Raw genomic sequence first — 21,236 nt, 5'->3', positions numbered from 1 at the left:
TTATATTCATCCTCAATCCTGTTAAGAGTACAAAATCTACAAATGCGACGTATTGATTATACCGATCTTCTGCTATTGCTAGTCTATGTGCATACAATCTAAATTTTGTCAGATAGTGAACAATATTTTCTGATATACATTTTTAAAGATAATACTGGAGACCAAAAGGGTCGTACAAATATTTGTATACGTAACATTTAGAAGAACATGCAAAGAAAGCGTCTCTTTCCTGGATAGAGATATCACATATAGTCTTCGCTTAATATCTAAAAACAGTTTTCTTTGGTTTGGAACATTTTGTGCATACCAAACATTGCTAAAACCAGCAGAGCACAATAAATGTTGACTAAATGATTGAAGCTATTTACAAGCTCAACTGGTTGCTTATTATAAAACCATCTACAACTTTTAGGTAGTTTTGATCCTTTTCGGAATACAGCAACTTTTTACATTTACATCAATATTGAATGACGATTTTTAACATTTTGTTATTCATGGGCAATCGTAGTGTACTAGTACATCGTGACAGTGTAAGAGGGGCTTTAATTCATTAAGCTTTTTTATGCTAGTCTAAGACACAACTGATGGTCTGCAAATTTGTTCACGGAAACTTCACTCACTACAAAGGAATTCAAATATACAAAGATGTTACAGAGCATGCTTTATATAATGTTATGCATAAACATCGATCAGTTTAAAGGGGCATGGTCACGATTTTGGTCAAAAATTATTTTTCCGATTTTAATATTTACAATGCTTCAGAAAGGCATTTTAAATAGGCAACCGAACTTTGAGTGTCATTTGTTGAGTTATAAGCGAGTTACAGAGCTTGAAATTCTTCGTTATGTAAACAAAGCGTTTGTTTACATTTTGAACGTTGAAGTAAAAATTTCAGTTTTAAACCTATAACGAATGTATTAAACGTTTGGAACTGTTTATCTATGCTTAAAATGAATAAAAAGATAGACAAATACGGTGGGAAAAGATTTTTTAGTGGTATATTGAACCTGTGTAAACAAAAACAGGGCACGAGCCTTGTTTACATGACAAAGAAATGTGAGCCCATTATCTTGCTTATAACTCTACAAGTGACTTTCAAATTTTATTTGATCATGAGAAATGCATTTCTAAAGCATTGTAAATAGTAAAAACATAAAAATAGAATTTGACCAAAATCGTGACCATGCCCCTTTAATAATCCCTAACACTTGTGTGTCCAAATTTTAGGTCTTTGCTTTGAAAAAAAAATCCAAAATTACTCATTTTTAAATAATATAAGGCTATATTGCACGATTATCAAATGAATACCACTCAAATGTAGGTTTCGAAATGGTTACCTCGACTCAGTGATTTTTTTTTCTGCTTCGAGTAAATGATGGATAACATTATGATTTATAATTTTTCTTAAGATAATGGATTAAAATTAACTTTTACAAAATAATAAGAATTATTTGTTGCATAAAAAATATTTTAAATAATCAATTTCACGGCTGACTGTTAATGTAGTAAGTTAACCGTTAAAAGATATAGTATATGTATATCAATGAAAGATACAGTATATGTATATCAATGAAATCATGGAAAAAAACCCAACCATGATTGTATGTTAAATGTTATTTATGTGTCACTGGTATATACGTCCCTTTCAGAATATAAATATAGACGTTATTTACTAATTACAATCGGGTTCGATGTACAACATATACCAAATCATCATGCTGTTTGCAAAACATCAACATGTGTTTATCATGTTTATCGTGTAATGTTACTGTATCAGTAGGCCTATGACATGAATGAACGACAGTGACGATAATGTTTCGCGTTTTGAAAATATGTAGTAGTAGAATTTGGACAAAATTCCACCGGACGAACTCTTACCAGGCTCGCAAAATGCAGTTTGGAAATGATGTGAACTCATCATTTCGAGTTACAGTGATTGGCAGTGGTGGAAGAGGAACTTCCAAAAGTCTTCTCATTATCCCTGAACAACCAACACCACTCTACTCAATGTAAGTGAGGTAAATCTAAACACACTCGACAAATGGGTCCCTGGTGACTTCGTAACCGTTGAAAACCATATCAAGGACAAACATTTTAAGCACAGACCAGCTGCAGACACCTGGCGTTATTTATTTAATTATTTTCTTTTGTAATGAAAAAAAATATAATGCCACATACTTGGAAATACACGTAGGGGTATATATTTTTTTAATTACAAGAAATATAATGTTTTGTGCCTCTGATTTTGTAATAATTGTCACTTATACTGTTAAAATGGTACAAACGACATTGTAGCATCCTTGGTTATCACATGTTTAGTTCACTATGTGGTGGATATCCCGTGACATCATAATTAAACATTACGTAGCTTTAGGCAGATGATTGATGTAGAATGAAAAAGTAGCAAAATGATTCAGTTGATTTATAAATGTGAAGCATTTAATGCTGTTTCATTTTTTGTTCACAAATTGATAAAGATATGTTAGAAATTCAAAATGATAAGATTGTTAATCTTCAAGGAACTTTTTTCAATGTGTAAAGTTGTTGACGTCTTGTAGTGAATGTGTTGTGCGACTCACAATTATAATGTTTACAGAAAAGATTGAGGTTTTGCAAAAAACGTGGCAAAAGGTAAAAAATAAAAATATCTGGTATAAGATTTTTATCTAACGAGTTGTGTGTTTTCTATCCCAAGGCTCAGGGATAGAAAACACACAACTCGTTAGATAAAAATCATATACCATTGCAAGTCATGAGAAATCCTATATACCCGGTATATAATTATATATGATCCTGTGTATTACCTTATTGTATAAGATCATCTAGAAAATATATTGCTTAATTTTTTTCACAAGTGAAAGTGTTATGTGACACCCAACACATCATTGTCAATTTGTCACATGATTGAAATATTAATCATTTATCAGTGATTGATTTAACCGAGTAAATGATAGTGTTGTACTTCCTTTCAGTCTGTTACCAGGTCTGTTCAGTCAGTTCTGTAACATATGTGGTAATATTGCTATAAACCTTACTGGGTAATAATAGGCATCCAGGTTCACAGCTACTTTTAAATTATTTCTATTTCTATGCATATAACACCTCTAAATGACTTAAATCAAATTTGTATATATGTTGTACATGCATTCTACATTGTTATGATTTACATTTTTAGGAAACCTGAAAGATTCATAATCAATTGTGGTGATACAGCATTAGAGAAGTGGTATCTCGCCAGATCAGGGTAAATATCAGTTTTAATCATTTTTATGGCTTTTAATATGGAAAATTTCAGGGATATAATTGTGATGGTCAGACCTGGGTGATAGTCAGCGCCAGATAGCTTGAAAGGTATAACACATGCTTAGAGATTCAGAGGGGCCAGGTTCTAATCCTGGTCGGGTCCATCTCCCCTTTCCATTTGTTTCTTATTCTGTCCTTTCATTTTGAAAGCTTTTCAGATTACCTGGTAATTTTTTGCTATGCTTTCAGACATTGAGCTTTCTTACAGATGAAGCTGCACATAAATTGACATACTTCTGTGGACCATTACCTACAATTGTACTTTATTATTTATTCATAATGCTAGAGATCGCATGCTTAGTCTAGACATTGTGACACTACATTAGTAGAGCAAACATTACTTGGCAATTTCCATCAAAATAAAAATGCTCCAAACAGTTTTTCAAGAAAATAGCTTAAAACAACTAAGAACAAACCAATTTTTAGATTCCGCAGAATGTTTTACTCATCTTTTATTTATAAGTTTTTTGATTTACTAAATGCTAAATAAAAGGATATATTCTTGTGATTTCATTGTACTGTAGATTCCTAATTAAACGCGAGGAATTAATTTCTGCATAAAATCGCGAGAAGCAATCCTTGCAGATTTTAAAATCTCGCTTTTATTTTGCAGACAGTTTTGAACTATAAGAAATTATAACAGTCAATTAGTGATCGCGATTTTATATTCTCATGATTTGATACATAACAGGGGAATCGCGGAAATATATACTCGCATAAAATAAGGAATTTACAGTAAATTATCTGGTACTTGGTATATAAACATGCCTTGGGCTTGAACATGTATTGAAGACCCTGGCATTTTGGGTGTATTGTGCTTATTATCTGACAACAGATACATTTACATAGTTTGAATCCATTTGTACCAGTCTTAATTGAAATTGCTTACCTTTGTAGGGGTTTTCTAGCTAAACGGCACAAAGTTCACATCCTGACAACCAGCAATGCTGTGGAAAATACAGAAGGAATAAGTGGTGAGTAGGGACTGATGGAACTTTTTTCAGCAAGTGTTAGAAATATTCGAGGTAAACAGAAAATCATTTGAATGCCATCAATGGTTGCTTTAAAAATTGAGTTTAGTTCCACTTTTGAAGGCCTGTACTCAGCTGATTGTTCAGAAAAGTGAATATTTGTCGGTAGCTTAACTATGATTCTTTTGATAAATTTTTTCAAGAATATTTGTAAATGAACCAAATTCTTTATTTACTCCAAAATCTAGAAGAAAGATTGCTACTTTTATTTGAAAATTGATGTTTTTGGGTTTTTTTCCCACAGCATTTTCAACATCAGTAATGAGGTTAGATGAATTTTCTGCAATAACCGTTTATTCACCTCCAGGATTGGTAAGTAAATAAGTAATATAAACATACATTTCTTGATGCTCATTGACAGTACATGTATCCCCTCCCAATGTTAAATTAACAATACAGACAGAAAAGTGACCCTGCTCCTTCTCAATATCAAACATTGATGGAATCCTGTAACTGATCTCTTTCTGAGTTCATATCATATCTTCTCTCATTTCTTATAATATGACATATTTTATTACTTTTATAGCATTACAAAATTATGTTAATGTTGGAGCAGATTTTGTAGATTTCAGTAAATGAAAACAAAAAATTTATTTTTCAGTGCCCACATCCAAATATTTTTGCAGATTCTAGTAACATCATTGATGTGTGCAAATAAATTGGCAATCTACGATGTATGATGTAATATACAATTAATTCAGGATTATCTATAACAAAAAGTAATCAAAAACTTAATTTGCATGTCTTTTCTTTTTCATCATTTACTTGGTATGTACACATTTATACACTATACCAGCATTTTTTTTTAAATTAAAAAAAAGATGTTGTTAGTGTATAAATTGTCTGTAATATCTTTTGATTTCACTTGCACAAATCAATAATGTTACAATCTGCAAAAATATTTTATTAATATCTAGATCAAGAATAATGGAGTACACATACTATATTGTAGTTGCCAACTTTTCAGATCACCAGCTATAAATTGGAAATGTATAGTGTATACGTTAAACCATTGACATTGCAGGTGAACTCTTTTAAGAGTAGGCCAGAAATTATGAAAGCTATGTTAAAAGGATACATACGTGAGTAATTTCAACTTCTTGTTGTATTTCTGAAATTTTGAATGCCGTTTTTCCATACTTATGGAAGTGCTGCAATTGAAACATTGTATAACATTGTATAACATCATCATGTGTACACAATCAACCAACATTATTTATTTGATCCCTAATGAAAAATACCACTACCACTGCCCAACCCTCACCTTACAATTTACTTCTATTTTTATGACTTTAGGAATGCAATAATTTTCATAAATCCTCCTTTTAGCTGTCTTTTGAATTTTCTACACAGTAGATCAAAAAGGAGAGATTGAATGTGGTTATTAATTTGAAGTGTAATCTGAGATGTTGAACAATCTACAGCATTAAGATGACGAGGATCTCAAAAATACTTTTACATTTGAGTATTGCAAATATTTAAGTGGATGTGACCATATTAGAAAATTTCAAGATGGCAGCAATGAGTTTTTTGTGTATTATCGATAATAAGAAAGGGTATATTATTCTTATATAAGGGAAAAAAAAGTCAGATGCTTAAAAGTCAGGTGCTTTTGCATGTTTCAAGACACAATTTATTAATAAAGATTCTTTTAAAAAAATTTGGTGAGAACTTGTGGGTTTAATCCATCTATATTTCATTTGATTTGTGAAATAAGACAGTTTTGTTTGCATGCATTAAAGATTAAACTTTAATAATAAAAATGAATGATAGAAAATTAAAACATATTGTTTTTTGCTATGTTGAAACACAAAAAAGGACAACATTTTTCAGTATATTCAATGACAAAAGACATTTCCTATCTTGTTTTGGTAATTTATGCGAGCCTCAAATTTTTTAGAATTTACTAGCTCAGTGAAAATAAGATGTTCCATGTTCAATGTTCACAACATAGTGCTGAACAAGAAAGGAGGTATGTTTTATGTACATATACTTTTACTAAATGTAAATTACTTTTCATACACTAAAACCTCATTTATTAATTTTGATCGATTTGAACTTGCCATTATTAAATTCTCAATAAAAATCATTTATAAGTTCAGATTTATAATTATGATTGTTCCAAGAATAAATTATGTGATTCAAGAAAAATATGTCTTACATATACATATGAATTGTAACATATTTAAATTTATACAGTCATATGAATACAGTGGGGCCTCAGATATCCGGACGCCAGATAACCGGACGCTTCAGTTTACGGACGATTTTATTTGGGAACAGATTTTTTATACGTTATTTTGTCTCATTTATCCGGAATTTCGTGTTCCGGATCCGGACGGCCTGTTTTTACCACAAAACACTGATTTACTACTAATCTTGCTTCATTTAACCGGACGGTAAAATTTGATGATACCCTACTCAGTACAAAAAATTACCCCTGTCAATTAAGTTTCAAACCTTTTTTATGTGGTAGACCCTCATGAGTAGCTTGTATAAACACACTGGCTTCCCAAATCACTTTCAAAAATTGGAAAATTGCGAACAACAGTGTATCACACACATATCACACTTGGACACAAAAAATTAAGCTAGATTCGGTTATCATTTATGTCCGGTTAATATTTCATGACAAAATAATAAAATAAAGCAGAGTTCTTTATCTCTTAAAAATGTTCATATCAACAGACAACTCTAGCATGTTTTCTAATTGGTATGAAAGGTAAAAAAACCTAGTATCAACACTGGGAGCCATTGTATACAAATACATTATCATTCATGTCAAAAATAGACACATTTCAGATATCCGGACGCTTCACCTATCCGGACGATTGAACTTGGGAACGAAAGCGTCCGGATAACTGAGGCTCCACTGTAGTCATATTCCTGCAAAAATAAGATCTACTGAAATAAAAGAAATCCATAGTATATTTGAATACTGTAAACCAACTTCTATATGCAACAACTTTATTTCGTGAGTTACCGGAGATAATCTGGTTTGCGACAACTAATTTTCACGTTCACCAAACCCGTATTGTTATGTACATCTGTCTGACAACGACTGGTTCCTGTCAAGAAATATTCGCGACAACGAGGCTCCTGCAAACCTTTCAAAAAAATTTCGCTCAAGATTAAAAGTTGGTGTACAATATGCATGAAAAATCTATCTCATGAATATGTAGATGCTCCAGTGAGTACATTGTGTATGATTGGTGGTATTGCATTGTATCCAGTAGGAGGTTTATCCCTGTTTTGTTTTGCAGTGGAAGGACAAAGCTCCACCAGTGATGTATATTGTTATGCATTTGAGGTATGCTTGCTCTCCTTGCAGATGTTTATCGAGAGATTTTTATAAATATCACTGAAAATTGTCTCTCTGATATTAAAATATATTGGTATATTTTTTTGGGTTTAAATATACACAAAGAAAGCAAAAGAAATTGCGTACAAAAGCCATACATTTTATACCTGTATATTGTTTAATAGATTCCAAGAAAAGGAAATCTTACAGGCCCCCAAAATGTAAGTGAACAAGGCTTATATTACTGATTATCTTCTTTTTTTTGCATTACACAAAATTTTGCGAAAATAAGAAAATGTGTAACTTTTTTTTTTGGCATCAATTATTTCACTAATAACCTTTCTAAGTAAAAGTTTCTTCTAGCAAAAAATACCAGATATTATTTCTATATATTTACATTTTCCAGTGTCTTTGCCTGTGATAACACTACGTATCGATTTTGTACTATATAACTCATAACTTCAAATGACGCCAAATTGAGGCGCCAGCGGGGTTTGCTTATTTGTATTTAAATATTTAATCGTGCGATGGCTTAAAATTATATAAATATAAGTAATAAGGAATCATTCTTTGAATATTATGAGATGATAATTTCGGTCGGGCGTGATCAAATCTATCATAAAGCCCTTTGGGCTTTATTGGATTTGATCACGCCCTGACCAAAATTATCACCTCATAATACTCAAAGAATGATTCCTTATTCCTTAAATATTGAATATTTCGGATGTAAATGTGATCGCAAAAAAAATAAGATCATCGGAAAAATTACCGAATATACAGTATCTATTTGGATATTTATAAGTGGCATTGTCATTGACCTCTTCACAATTATCTTCTTCATAAATTCGTTTCAGGTTGAAGAGAAAGATGCCATTCTAGGTATGTAAAAGCAAGTGTCACTTACATACTATTGTATGTGCATGTACCAGTATTTTTAAAACATAATGGATAATAGATTATTATACTTCCTTTGATGAACATTTTAAGGAACCAATGGTGAAGTTTTAGTGCATTAGCACAAAATGAATCCAATAGTCTTGGGAAAGTCGTTGTCTGGAGGAAAAAGTGTTACACGTGTTATTTACTTTATCTGTTCTAGTTAAAGTTTTCTTATCATGTCGAAGATATTGCTTGTATACCGGTACTCTACTGGCATTTTCAGAATAACAGTTTGTGCTGTGTTTAGATTGATATAGCCACTTTCGATGGACAGTTTTGAAAAAAGAATTTTAGTGGATAGTGCATATTTTTACTGACTTGCATTTCCTGAAAGTACTGATTATATCACAATCTGCAGGGTCTTTTAGTGGTCATATTGTCTGCAAGGTCATTTACTGATCAGGTTGTCTGCAAGGTCATTCAGTGGTCATATTGACTGCAAGGTCATATAAAGGTAAGATTTTCTGCAAGGTCACTAAATGACCGGATTGTTGATTATACATACTATATACAGGGTTATTTTCGCTCCGTGTAATTTTCGCCTTCTACACTTACAAACAGTTTTGCCCCATCTTGAATTCTCTCAGACACAGTTTTGTTTAAAGAAAATTAATTAAAGACATTGGAATTCACCCAGTCTTAAATTTGAGGGTGAAAGGGGCGAAAATAAAATGGGGGCGAATATTTCCTTGTATACAGTAGTCTGTCACTATAGTAGGTATGTTGTAGTAATTGGTTTGTTATTTACGTGAGGAAGGTTGTGCACAAACTCCCTTGCTTAGAAGTGATTTCATATGAATACATCAATAAAAGACTGCATTGACTTTATATATATTATAATGAGTGCAGTATACTGAATATATATTCAAATAATCGATTATGATAAATAAATTGAGAATGTATTTGTTCTTAGTGATTTTTTTAGTTTCAAAATTATTTTGATGTATTGTTGAGTAGTCAGCATTTTCTGTCTGTTGCTTCTAAACAGTATTTATAACATACTGACTGCATTCTGTTTAAAGAAAGATCAATTACTAGTGTATGAGTTAAATTTTTGTGTTTCAGTAATTGATTGTCCTGATGAAGGGTACCTGGATTGTTTGTTAAATCACCCAGGATTTTTAAAATACCAGGATGATGACAGTTACCGGACCTGCTTGGTGGTTCATATGTCTTCCAGTAGCATTCTCTTCAGCCCAGAGTACCGTGCCTTCATAAAGAGGTTAAGGTTTTTTTTTAAAAGGGGGGGGGGGGAGGGGGAGAGATGGAAGGCAGTTACTTTCTAAGGGACTGTACACAAAAAATACTATAAGGTCAGATTATTTAAGAGTTAAGTTTCATAAGATTGGAATGATTATTTGATTTATCAGACCAGCATAGTTTGGTTGAGATCAAAAGTACAAAGTATGTTTTCATGCTCATTTTTCCAATTATGCCCCACTGCATTTAAGGTACTTAATATATGTACTGGTACATAAAGATAAATCTTTTCTGAAAATTACAAATGTGAAGTTAATAGTGTTTCTTGACTTGATTGCTGAATAATGTTTGACAGTGCATCTCTTTGGAAAATGCTGAATGAAAATCTTCAGTAAATAAGGACATAATGAAATTTTAGATGTAAATACCGGTATTGTATAAATAAACAGCATATTTACAGAAAAAAGGAATGCCTATACATGTATTAATATGCAGACAAATTAGTCAAAACTAGTTAGATCTTGATATGGGTTTTTGGCAACCATATATGAAACACAATCTAAATTCTTAAGAAATAGAGGGAAAATAAATAGCTTAATAGATTTATACCCGTATTTCTTATTGTGTTTGATTGATTTTACCCAGATTTGGTAAAGAGACACAGCATCTGCTTTTACACGAGAACTGTTTAGCGAATGTGAACAGAGTGATGGTCAACTGTAATAAAGTCCTAAACCACTTTAGTAAGGATATTTTTCCTCTCCTGGAAGGGAACCAGACAGAAGATATAGATTTGTCTCGGAAAGTGTTGAATGCTGTAAACTACATGGAGTGCCTTTATTATCATACTACTAATAATCTTGTTTTAAGGTAAATCTTTATTATCACTCCTAAATTGAATTGTTTTACTATGCCAATTAATTTTGAAGCACAGTGAAAGAAACAAAATTTATTGATAAGAACTGTCTTAACCTGTTAATTTTACATAAATTTTCATCAGAAATTTTAAATTTAGGTTCTTTGTGAGACAAACAAGTCTGAAATGAATTCTATAAAAATGGTTTCATTGAACTCATTATAAAGCACAAGTTTATGATGTGATTTTCCTTCCTGTGTTTTAGGATTAATGAAGGAGACGACAAGTTTGAGTTTGCAGATGAGCTTTTGAACTCTATAACACATCTTGAGGACAAATTAAGGCATATTAATGTACTATCTAAAGAGGCCGATGTTGGTATGAAATATTGTAATTCTCAATTTGTTCAGCTATGGCTTCAAACAAAAATCTTGGCTTGATAACACCCAATGTAACATATCATTCTGTAATTGTTGCTGAATCATAATAATAAAAAAAAATTTCAATCAATACGATGATTTAGCTACCCTCGTTGTACAAATTTTGAAATCCCTGGCCCCTTGAAAAAAAAAGGAATTCCTTAGTAATTTTTGAATTGCCTTTCTGTTGATTCTTCTGAATATTTTGTTGTATTAATTAACCATTTAGGCACATTTTTAAAACATGAATTATAGATGGCACATGTGTAATGAATTTATATTTGTAAACATCTTTTAAGAGACTTATTTCTTTTGACATAGAAGTGAATGTCAGAGAGATCATCTCAATAATTTTTTCAAGATCTATGTAACACAGATGTCAGAAATATAGTGTCCCTGTAAAATTGGTTCAAGGACAGGAGCAAGGTTAAATTTTGGATCTGTGTTAACTGTATGCTTTGAGCGTTTGACTGACTACTGTTAATATTTTTGCTTATAGATCCCAAGGCTTATCCTCAATTTGTCTTTCTTGGAACTGGTGGTGCCCTTCCATCTCATACCAGGAGTCACTCATGTATCCTAGTCAAAGTAGAGTAAGTAATCTGTGTTTAATACTGGCCCATCTTACCTATAGGGAGGGATCATAGAGTGCTGTAAATAACTGGGCAGACCCATCTTACCTACAGAGAGGGGTCATTGAGTGCTATAATAACTGGCCCATCCTACCTACAGAGAGGATTCATAGAGTGCTGTAAATTACTAGCCCATCTTACCTACAGGTAGAGGTCATAGAGTGTCATAATTTAATGGCCCAATGTACCTACAGAAAGGGGTCTAAGAGTGCTGTAAATCACTGGCCCATATTACCTACAGGGAGGGGTCATAGAGTGCTGTAAATTCCAACAAGGAGGGGTCATAGGGCATTTTAAATAACTGTCCCATCTTATCCACCGGGGGGGGGGGGGTGTTGTCATAGAGCACTGTAAATTACTGGCCCATTCTACTTTCAGGGAGGGGCTATAGAGTCCTGTAAATTATGGGCCAATTGCACCTACAGGGAGGGGCATAATAGAGCACCCAAGTTTGAATTTTAAAAAAAGTTGAAAAACATACTATAGGTAGTATCCATTCATAAATAGTCTCATTTTCCAATTTTATTTACAGCATCATTTTTGTCCTTTGTTAATATGGTTTCTTATGAAACCAAAGCAAGATCTGAGAAAATGTGGTTTTGAATGCCTTTAATGTTTTAGTGCGGAGACTTCGTTTATGATGGACTGTGGATGTGGATCTTATGAGCAGATGGTTCGCTTTTTCCATGATAAAGTAGAGACAGAACTTGCCAAAATAAAGATGATATTCATCTCTCATATTCACCTAGATCATACATTAGTGAGTGACTTATTGATTATTAACATGCAATGTATATATATCTGGTCTTGTGTTTACCTCAACTGATCCAGCTTCAAAAAGAAATTTTAAAATATACATAACAAAGAGATACAAGCATTAATATTAGAACTGTTACAAAGTTGAGTGACGTGGCCCATGTTATGTATATTTTATACTACTACGCTTGTCACAAAGCCAGCTTGAGTGAATTGTTGAAATGAATAATGCACTCGTCTAAGAGGATATTATTAGGTCATTAATATCAAGAGGCTAAAATTGTTAAAAATATTGTATCAGAGAGGGGCCACAACAGGTGGCAGGATTTACGGTATATGCAGATATATTTTGTTAGCATAAGCTAGTATAGTGTAGTTTGAGGTCTGTTCATACCATTGATCCCACAAGATCTCAAAGAGGCTACAAAAGGGGTACACATTTTGTTATTGAAAGCATGCAATTATTCAGATGATCATTGACACAAGGACCATTTGTTGTTTTTTTGAAACTGTAATTAAAATTGAAAATTTTCACATCATGTGTGATTATAAATTCAAGAGAGTGTGCAAGTAGGTTTTACAGACTCTGCAATATTGGGGAAGGGGTGGCAATATTATAGAATTTCAACTTGTGATTGAATGGGAAACTTGCCAGGGAGATGTTTCGTAGTGTACACAATAATAAAATTCTCGGAGAGGATAAGAATTTGCCCTTTTACATAATAGTTTGAAAATAATGAAATAAAGGTAAATCCTGTGTTTATTTGAATTTGCGTCAGCTATATTGAGTTGATAGTATGTTTGAATAAGACTGCTAAATTATCACTAATAGTAGAACAACTGTCATACTGTTTATCTGTAGTTGCTGCCATCATTTTGTGATAATATTCCATTAATGGGGAATGATAGAGGTTTGTAACACTGATATGCTTAAAAGAGGATCTTCTTTTGTAGGGTCTTTCACTCATATTAAAGAAGCGTTATGAGGCAAGGAAATCTCTGGGATTAGAATCAAAGCCAGTGTATTTGTTATCGTTTAAGAGGTTACCATGGTTCTACCTCACTTCCATACCCGGACTCTTCAACCTGCGTAAAACTTACATGTAGGTACTGATACAAGTATATATGTGTTAATTTCAACCATTTTCAGGTAAAATGAATATTTGAATTTGGGGCCTATTCTGTATCATTTTTTCTTTGAAAACCAACACACTGCTCTCTTATTGCCACTTACTATGGTAGTCAAACTCCTAAAACACTGTGCTACTGTGGTTTCATCAATATTTGTTGAATACCAATTTTCGTGGATTTCGTTGTTAAGTAGATCCAAGAAAATTAATGTTCATTGAAGTTCAATTTCAACTAACATTTTGTATTGATAGGATCATTGGCCATGAAATTACGTATCCTTGAAACAGTGGTTTTCACTTTAACCACGAAAATTGATGAAACCACAGTACAATGGTTATTTCTTTTATCTTAGATACTTAAAGAACATGAACGTGTATTAGAACTGTTTTTTTTTCTTCATAATATTATATGTAATATTATATCTGATTGCTATTAAAGCCCTGTTGACTTCTTCCGACCAGAAAACTTCACACCAATAAAGAGAGCTCTGGGGCTAAGAAGGGTATGTATACTCGGTAATATTGAAGTTTATGTGATACAAGATTGAACTGATTGCTAGCACCAGATAGCATAATTTAAAAAGCACCTGACTAAAGATTAGATGTCATTTCTCCTCCCAGAACAAGTAGAAACCAATCTTAAAATATATCGTACAATAGAAACAATATTACTATTTAGTGCAGTATGGGACCCAAATATGTTAAATAAAATGCTTGCACATCATAAACAATTCTTTAATGAAATATATCAGGGCACTTGGATTTAAGATAAAGAGTGTTTAAGATAACTTGTTTAATGCATACAATTTTATTTTCGAACTGCAGATGAATGTGGATGATGTGGTACATTGTCCATACTCCTGCGGCTTGTCCCTCAGCCATACCAGTGGATGGAGCTTGGCCTACACAGGGGATGCGTATGAGCTGTCCCACTCCTTTATCAAGAATGGTAGGGAGTTTCCATTTAGTCCAGTGGCGGTGTTAAATTTAAGTTTGATCTTAATCCTTTATCAAGAACAGTAGAACAAGTCTCCATTCATTCCTATGAAGGTGTAAGAGTTAAGTTACGGGAAATGTTTCTAGGTTTTCAAAATTTCTGTCATCATGTTTCAGTAATTCCTGTTTTTTTTATTGCAGCTAAGAACTGTGATATCCTGATTCATGAGGCATCATACGAAGATATATATGCCAATAGACGATCTAATAACATGCACAGGTATGCTATCTTATTCATGTATTGTACAGGATGTTATGCCATGTTTACATAGAGTATTGATGAATAGATCTACATGTAGCTTACTGTACATTCAATTTGCATGGGACCCGAATAAGTTTATTGATGAATTTCATGCATATCATATTACTTTATCATTTATTTTGTGTAAATACTCAATGAATGAAAACACCACAAACTATGACATCATAGAATAATATTTGGCTATTATAACTGAGCATATTTAGCAGAAAGCCGTTTCCACTTAATCAAGTACATTGCAAAATGCACTGCATATATGTATAGGAATAGGTACTTTCAAAACGCTAACTCAAATATAAGGTAACTTATTGAACTCACCAAATTTCATACACGCTAAATGTACCATAAATACACTTACAGTACCGTATGCCATGTGACGTATACAATTAACATTCTTGGCATTTTACTGTCATGTGTATGCATTTTTATTCACATCAATTAAACTTGTATTGACTTTGCACTAATTAAAGGCAAAGCAAAATTTTATGTTAGTAGCATTAAATGATAGATAAATCTTTTATGCCTTCTGAGCCAAAAATTTGACTTTGATTCACATACATAATTATTATACTCACTTGTTTTTGACTTTTACAGCTGCCAGAAGGATGCTATTCGAAATGGGAAACTAATACAGGCTAGCCTCACTGTCCTTACCCACATTGCTTACAATAAGCAACCCTTGGATGTCTTACCTGTTTTATCGGAGGCTTTCACTAACAAGAATTTTATGGCCCATGATTTCACAAAGGTGATTAGATTTTTAGCTTACCTGCATACTTTTCTATATGTACTGCAATTGCAGTGTCACCGATTTTGATCATTAGAGCCTTGGTTGACCAAATACTTGTTGACCAAATACTCATATTTGCAATATTGAATACTAAAACTGTATATTATATGTTTTTTACATGCATCCAATTTGCACCTAACATGTATTTACTAGCCTCTTAAAATTTATATAACAGATAAGGGTAGATTTGATAAGTTTTAAAATAAAAGAGTCGTATCTGATTTTAATGATTCAGATTAAAATATGTGATAGATTCATAGAAACTTGAAATATTTTTAAAATCAATCCTTACATGGATGAGAAGATGAAATTAGCAGATCTTATGATAATTTGGTAGGAAAATAATGAAGCTTTCCATTTGATTTGAATTGATAGTTATTGTAATTGTTTTCAATATTTAACAGTATTATAAATCCAATTATTTAATAATTATATATTAATATGTCCCCCTTTAAAGAAGGGAGGGCATATTGCTTTGCTGCTGTCTGTCTGTCGGTTGATCCGCCAACAGTTTTCAGTAAATTTATTTCGCAGGGGTTACACATATTGGAATGAAATTTGGTATACAGATTTATCATAGTAATATCTAGGTCATATTTGATGTTGGGTATGATCGAGCCATTTTTGAAAGAGTTATGTCCCATGGACTTAGAAAAATTTCAATTATATGCAGTTTCCTCTGGTTTACTACAATACCTAGAATGAATGCAGCTTTACAGATTGTACTTTTAATTAACTGAGACCCAATAACAAATATTTATGCTGACAAAAAAATCATTTTTCTCTTCTTTTTTTGTTGTCTTTAATCAGATGCTTTTCCATTTCCAGATAAATTTAACTCAACGCCCTGTGCTGCATCTATACAATGACTTGATCAACGAAGCCTTTCAGAATGTAAAAGGTGGTAGTAGAATTAATATAGAAAAAGAATTGGAACGTTATAGCAAATATAGTCGGAGTAAAACAATGTTTGATTATTGACCCAAAGACTGTTGATATACCGGTATATACTGTTATATGCAATGAATTGTACATCAGTGGCTACAGTGGGCTATCAGAACTCTCCTGTATAGACAGTTACCATCAATTTGGTCGGAGTTACCTGTGATATTTCTCAGTACTTATCCTTATATACATGTACATGTACTGGATGGAATGAAGAGCTGTTATGTTAACATGATATTAATGTTATGTAAATATATGTTCACATGCCTTTTCTTGAGGTATCATTTATCACTGGGTCCTACCAATATTGTACTTATGTACAATTTAACATTTATAGTAGTTTATGATGTTTGTGACCAATATATAGTGTTATGAAAGTATAATGGAAAGTTCATTTGATACAGTGTAAAGGTTAAAGCATGTTGACGTTATAAATACGGTACACAATTTTCCTGTCTCTTCAAGGTTCTTTTTTTGTGGTACATGTACCAGTACAATGTATATTGTAATATTCTTTAGGCCAGAATTAAGTTACCTTTCTACACAGTGTGATTCATGAATTCTGTTGTTTATATTCCAAGTGACATGGAAGGAATAAGTGTCAATTATTATGTTTCCCTTTTATGAAATTGTTTGGAATATGACTGTGAGTCTGTGATATATTTTAATATGTAAATACTGTGAAATCTTTTAAATTTGAGGTAATGCTGTAAACCAACTTTTATTCGCGTGCAATAAATATTTGTGAGAATTGTGAAGCCTCTTCGTTGCAAATATCTCGCGCCGCGAACTAGGCTTTGTTATATGGCTCAGGTAAATTGCGAAATAAAGTAATTGCAAATAAAAGTTGGTTTACAATAATTTGTGAATTGTAATATTTTTGCTAATCTGTTAGAATGTAATTTGCTTGTAGGAATTATGAATCAAGATACCGTTAAACGGTATTCCGGGGGAATCATTTACATTATTTCTGCTAAATGCACAAACAAATAAATGAACTGAATAAACTTGCATAACTTTGTTAAGAAGTGGTTGATGGCTTGTAAACAGCCGAAATAAGTAGATTGACACTGTGCGCTGAGATTCCATTGTAAATGCTGCCGCTATCTGATTGGAGTCCTAGCTACATTATGTACCTATGTTACTCAAGTGAGCAATGTGGAGTATTTAAAAGCTTGAAATTTAATGAGATAATAATTGAAATTTTTAGCTCAAATTAGAACATCATAATTAGTTTAATTTACCTTGACTTTGAATGACAATGCATTACATACAGAAGAGGCCCATTGGCCTTAATAGTCACCGGAGTATGATGCAAATTATATGATAATGCAATAAACTGATAGAGAAAAATGTGTTGCTAAAAATATTAATAGGGGATGAAGAATCAAGAAAATAAATTTGACTGTTATTCTTTAAAAAATTTTGATTGAATTCAAAGTAATGACAAATCTATGATGTTAGTACCTTTCAAGGGTATATTATGAATTCATTAAAAATCGTATTCATGAACTAAAAATTATTGTGGATTTCCGGTTTTGTGGGCACATGGATTCATCTTTTAGCATTATTAATCAAGATACTGTAATTATTTTCCACGAGTACTTATTTTCGAGACACCACTGTTTGTATCAAACAGTATCAAGTTTCTTAAATCAAGGAGGGGGATAACAATAATATCCACGAAGATAAAAATCCACGAAAATGTAACTCCTATGAATATTATAGCTATATATTTACATTATTCAGTGTCTTTGCCTGTGATAACACTACGTAACGATTTTGTACTATATATCCCATAATACAAATGACGCCAAATTGAGGCTCCAGCGGGGTTTGCTTATTTATATTCAATTATTTAATCGTACGATGGCCTAAAATTATATAAATATAATTAATAAGGAATCATTCTTTGAATATTATGAAGTGATAATTTCGGTCGGGGCGTGATCAAATCTATCATAAAGCCCTTCGGGCTTTATTGGATTTGATCACGCCCCGACAAAAATTATCACCTCATAATACTCAAAAAGAATGATTCCTTATATATGTGTATTAAATGAAGAACCCGCATTATTCAATGTATAGGAGGAGGATGAACGAATATTATCCCATGCACATATATATTTCAGGCGCGTGGTTAGGTCTGGCGTACGCTAGTACGCAACTGCTTCCGCGTCATTTTAACAACAACAACAACAACAAATAATAAAACTTGAATAATGTTGAATAATATAAACTTTGTTTTATGAATAAAAATAAACTACACCGTATAAATAATTCCGGAATTTGATCATGTCACCAATTAGTCTATGTTGAAGCTGATATCCCAGAATTTGCTGAAAAAAGCAAGAGCGACTTGCCTTTTTTTTCAATAAATAGAAAATAATAAATTGCTCTTCTGATATTTTCTACTATTGTTTGCTTACAATTCTAGTACCTGAAGGACAAGGTGACAATGCGTATTAATTGATTGTCGAGAATTAACGGAATCTTAAAGTTTAAAAATATAGTAATGTTTTGTATAATGGGTAATTTTGTAGACAAAAATGTTATAGACCAGTAGGAGAGAAAACACAAGACTTATTATGATTAAATTAATCTCATCATAAACAAGACTTTATTTTTCTTCTTTATCATTTATTTTTGGATGATGATGTAGTAAGCATTGTACACATTAAATGATGATGTAGTAAGCATTGTACACATTAAAACTGGTGGTTTTTTTGACGAGTTCTTTTCCTGGATACTCAAAACTAAGTGTCTGAACTGCTGAAAACTCGCCAGATAGCTTCCGGGGGCTTTGCCCTCTGGGCCACACCAGGGCCTAAGCTTGTGCACCCTTGTGCAAAGCGAACTTAAATCGGTAGTTGTCGATGATAATTAAAAATTTTAGAGCCAAATGAGAACTGGCAACATCGTTGTGTGGTAAGAAAAATATTTCAGAATTTTCATGTCCGTTTGTTTAAGATTTATTCTTCGAACTCAAACATTCTAATAATATTTAATATTACCCATAAAATAATATTCATACAGCCTTGCAGAGCTGTTTTAACGATAGTAAACAGTGCTTACTTAAAGAAAAAGAGGCCTATGGGACACATCACTCACCTAAACAGCATTATCCATTTCAAAATCAGCTTTATAGAGTCATATACAAATTCTGTGGACAAAGAAGTAGATTATAGCCCAATATGTTTCATCAATGACACAAGGTTGGGGTGCAAGCGGGGTTTGCATAATTATACAAATTGAAAATTACGTAATATGTCAAGATATTAATTATTAATCATATAATAGCTAAAAATTAGATAAATAAAAATATTATTCTTTGATACTATGAGGTCATAATTTTGGTTTGGTGGGATAAAATCGATCATAAAGCCGTTTGGGCTTTTTGTGGATTTGATCACACCCAAACTTATCACCTAATACTCCACGAATGATTTCTTATTTCTTAAATTAACCTACATCAAACGTTGAATCCCTTAATGGGGCAAAGAATTGTTAATGAAACAAATAAGAAACCAGACAACAGTCTAAACTTTTGAGAAACAAAAAATATGTTCAGGAGCTTGCATATTATTTTTAACACATACTATAACATATGAATTTTGGAGAGTAATATTTGACCCCCCCCCCCCCCCAACATCATTGCTACATACAAATGTAAAAATTCGACACTCCTCCCCCAAATCGTGGTCTCACCCATCCCGGGGATCATAATTTGAACTAACTTTAATGTACACTACCTGAGGATGCTTCCACACAAGTTTCAGCTTTTCTGACCAAATGCCCCCTTTAAAATAGGGTTTTCAGCTCAGTTGAGACAAGAACCAATAAAAAGTTGCAATTTTGTTTATTTTGATATCCGATAAACCAGTTAATTTGTCGAAACGTATTTCGACTAAACGATTGTTGGTTCTTCAATAGTTTGCTATCCCAAATATATTTTTGGGGGCACTCACCGTTCACAGCTGTGTTCTGTTTCAGGGTTATAATAATTCTATGAAAATTCTATATTATATTTTCAGGAGATTGCTTCTTGTGTTAATTAAAATCAAAGCCTCCATTTTCCCGTATTTATTCTTTAACATATTAAAAATGAGATCCTTCTCAAATTACACCCCCTCTGACCCCCACGACTGAACGTGAACATTTTGTGAAAAAGCTTGCTTTTCTATAAATTTAACAAGTCATAGCCTTCAATTTTTTTCAGATGGATTCATATCTAAATTAAAATTTGACTCCATTCCCCCAGGTTATGGTGACCCCATGTTACCTTCCTTTCACTTAAGTAACACTGATTCAAATGTTAAATTTATATTTGCTTCTTTACAACTTTTCTCCATATATTCCAACGTAAAATTGGAATTAATTCTCCCCCCCCCCCCCGCCCCACTGTAGGATTAAGATATGACAGAGATCAGCGGGTCTGTAGCTCATCCATCCGATTTTTTTTCAGACCGGGGGCTCAGACCTTGCTTTTTTGAAAACCCTGTATACCTTACATGTAATTCATGCTTAAATATTACTGTCATATACATGTATCATACCATTTACATATTCTCCAAAAGAATATTCCTGTATTTTTTACGCAAAATTTGAACACCCCCACCTGGAATTAGGCAGCACTCTATGACTTCCAGTTATTGTAGGATAAAATTGGAGACATCATC

The 21,236-nt window shown here is 32.5% G+C and overlaps 1 protein-coding gene across 1 annotated transcript; it reads left to right on the top strand.

Moving 5' to 3' along the window:
• The first annotated feature begins 1,705 nt into the window (after positions 1-1,705).
• Positions 1,706-17,577, top strand: LOC105332580 (zinc phosphodiesterase ELAC protein 2). The gene is made up of 20 exons (XM_034458884.2): positions 1,706-2,009; positions 3,176-3,244; positions 4,201-4,277; positions 4,579-4,646; positions 5,359-5,416; positions 6,235-6,306; positions 7,598-7,644; positions 7,821-7,856; positions 8,490-8,514; positions 9,640-9,796; positions 10,420-10,644; positions 10,896-11,008; positions 11,549-11,642; positions 12,303-12,441; positions 13,392-13,540; positions 14,007-14,070; positions 14,393-14,516; positions 14,705-14,783; positions 15,417-15,570; positions 16,441-17,577. The coding sequence occupies exons 1-20, from the start codon at positions 1,813-1,815 to the stop codon at positions 16,591-16,593; spliced, it is 2,100 nt and encodes a 699-aa protein (XP_034314775.2). The 5' UTR covers positions 1,706-1,812; the 3' UTR covers positions 16,594-17,577.
• Positions 17,578-21,236: the final 3,659 nt, after the last annotated feature.

Source organism: Magallana gigas, chromosome 7, assembly GCF_963853765.1.
Source record: "Magallana gigas chromosome 7, xbMagGiga1.1, whole genome shotgun sequence".
In the NCBI taxonomy this organism is placed as follows: Eukaryota; Metazoa; Mollusca; class Bivalvia; order Ostreida; family Ostreidae; genus Magallana; species Magallana gigas.
Note: the sequence above shows the minus strand (reverse complement) of the source record. Positions and strands in the feature narration are given on the sequence as shown.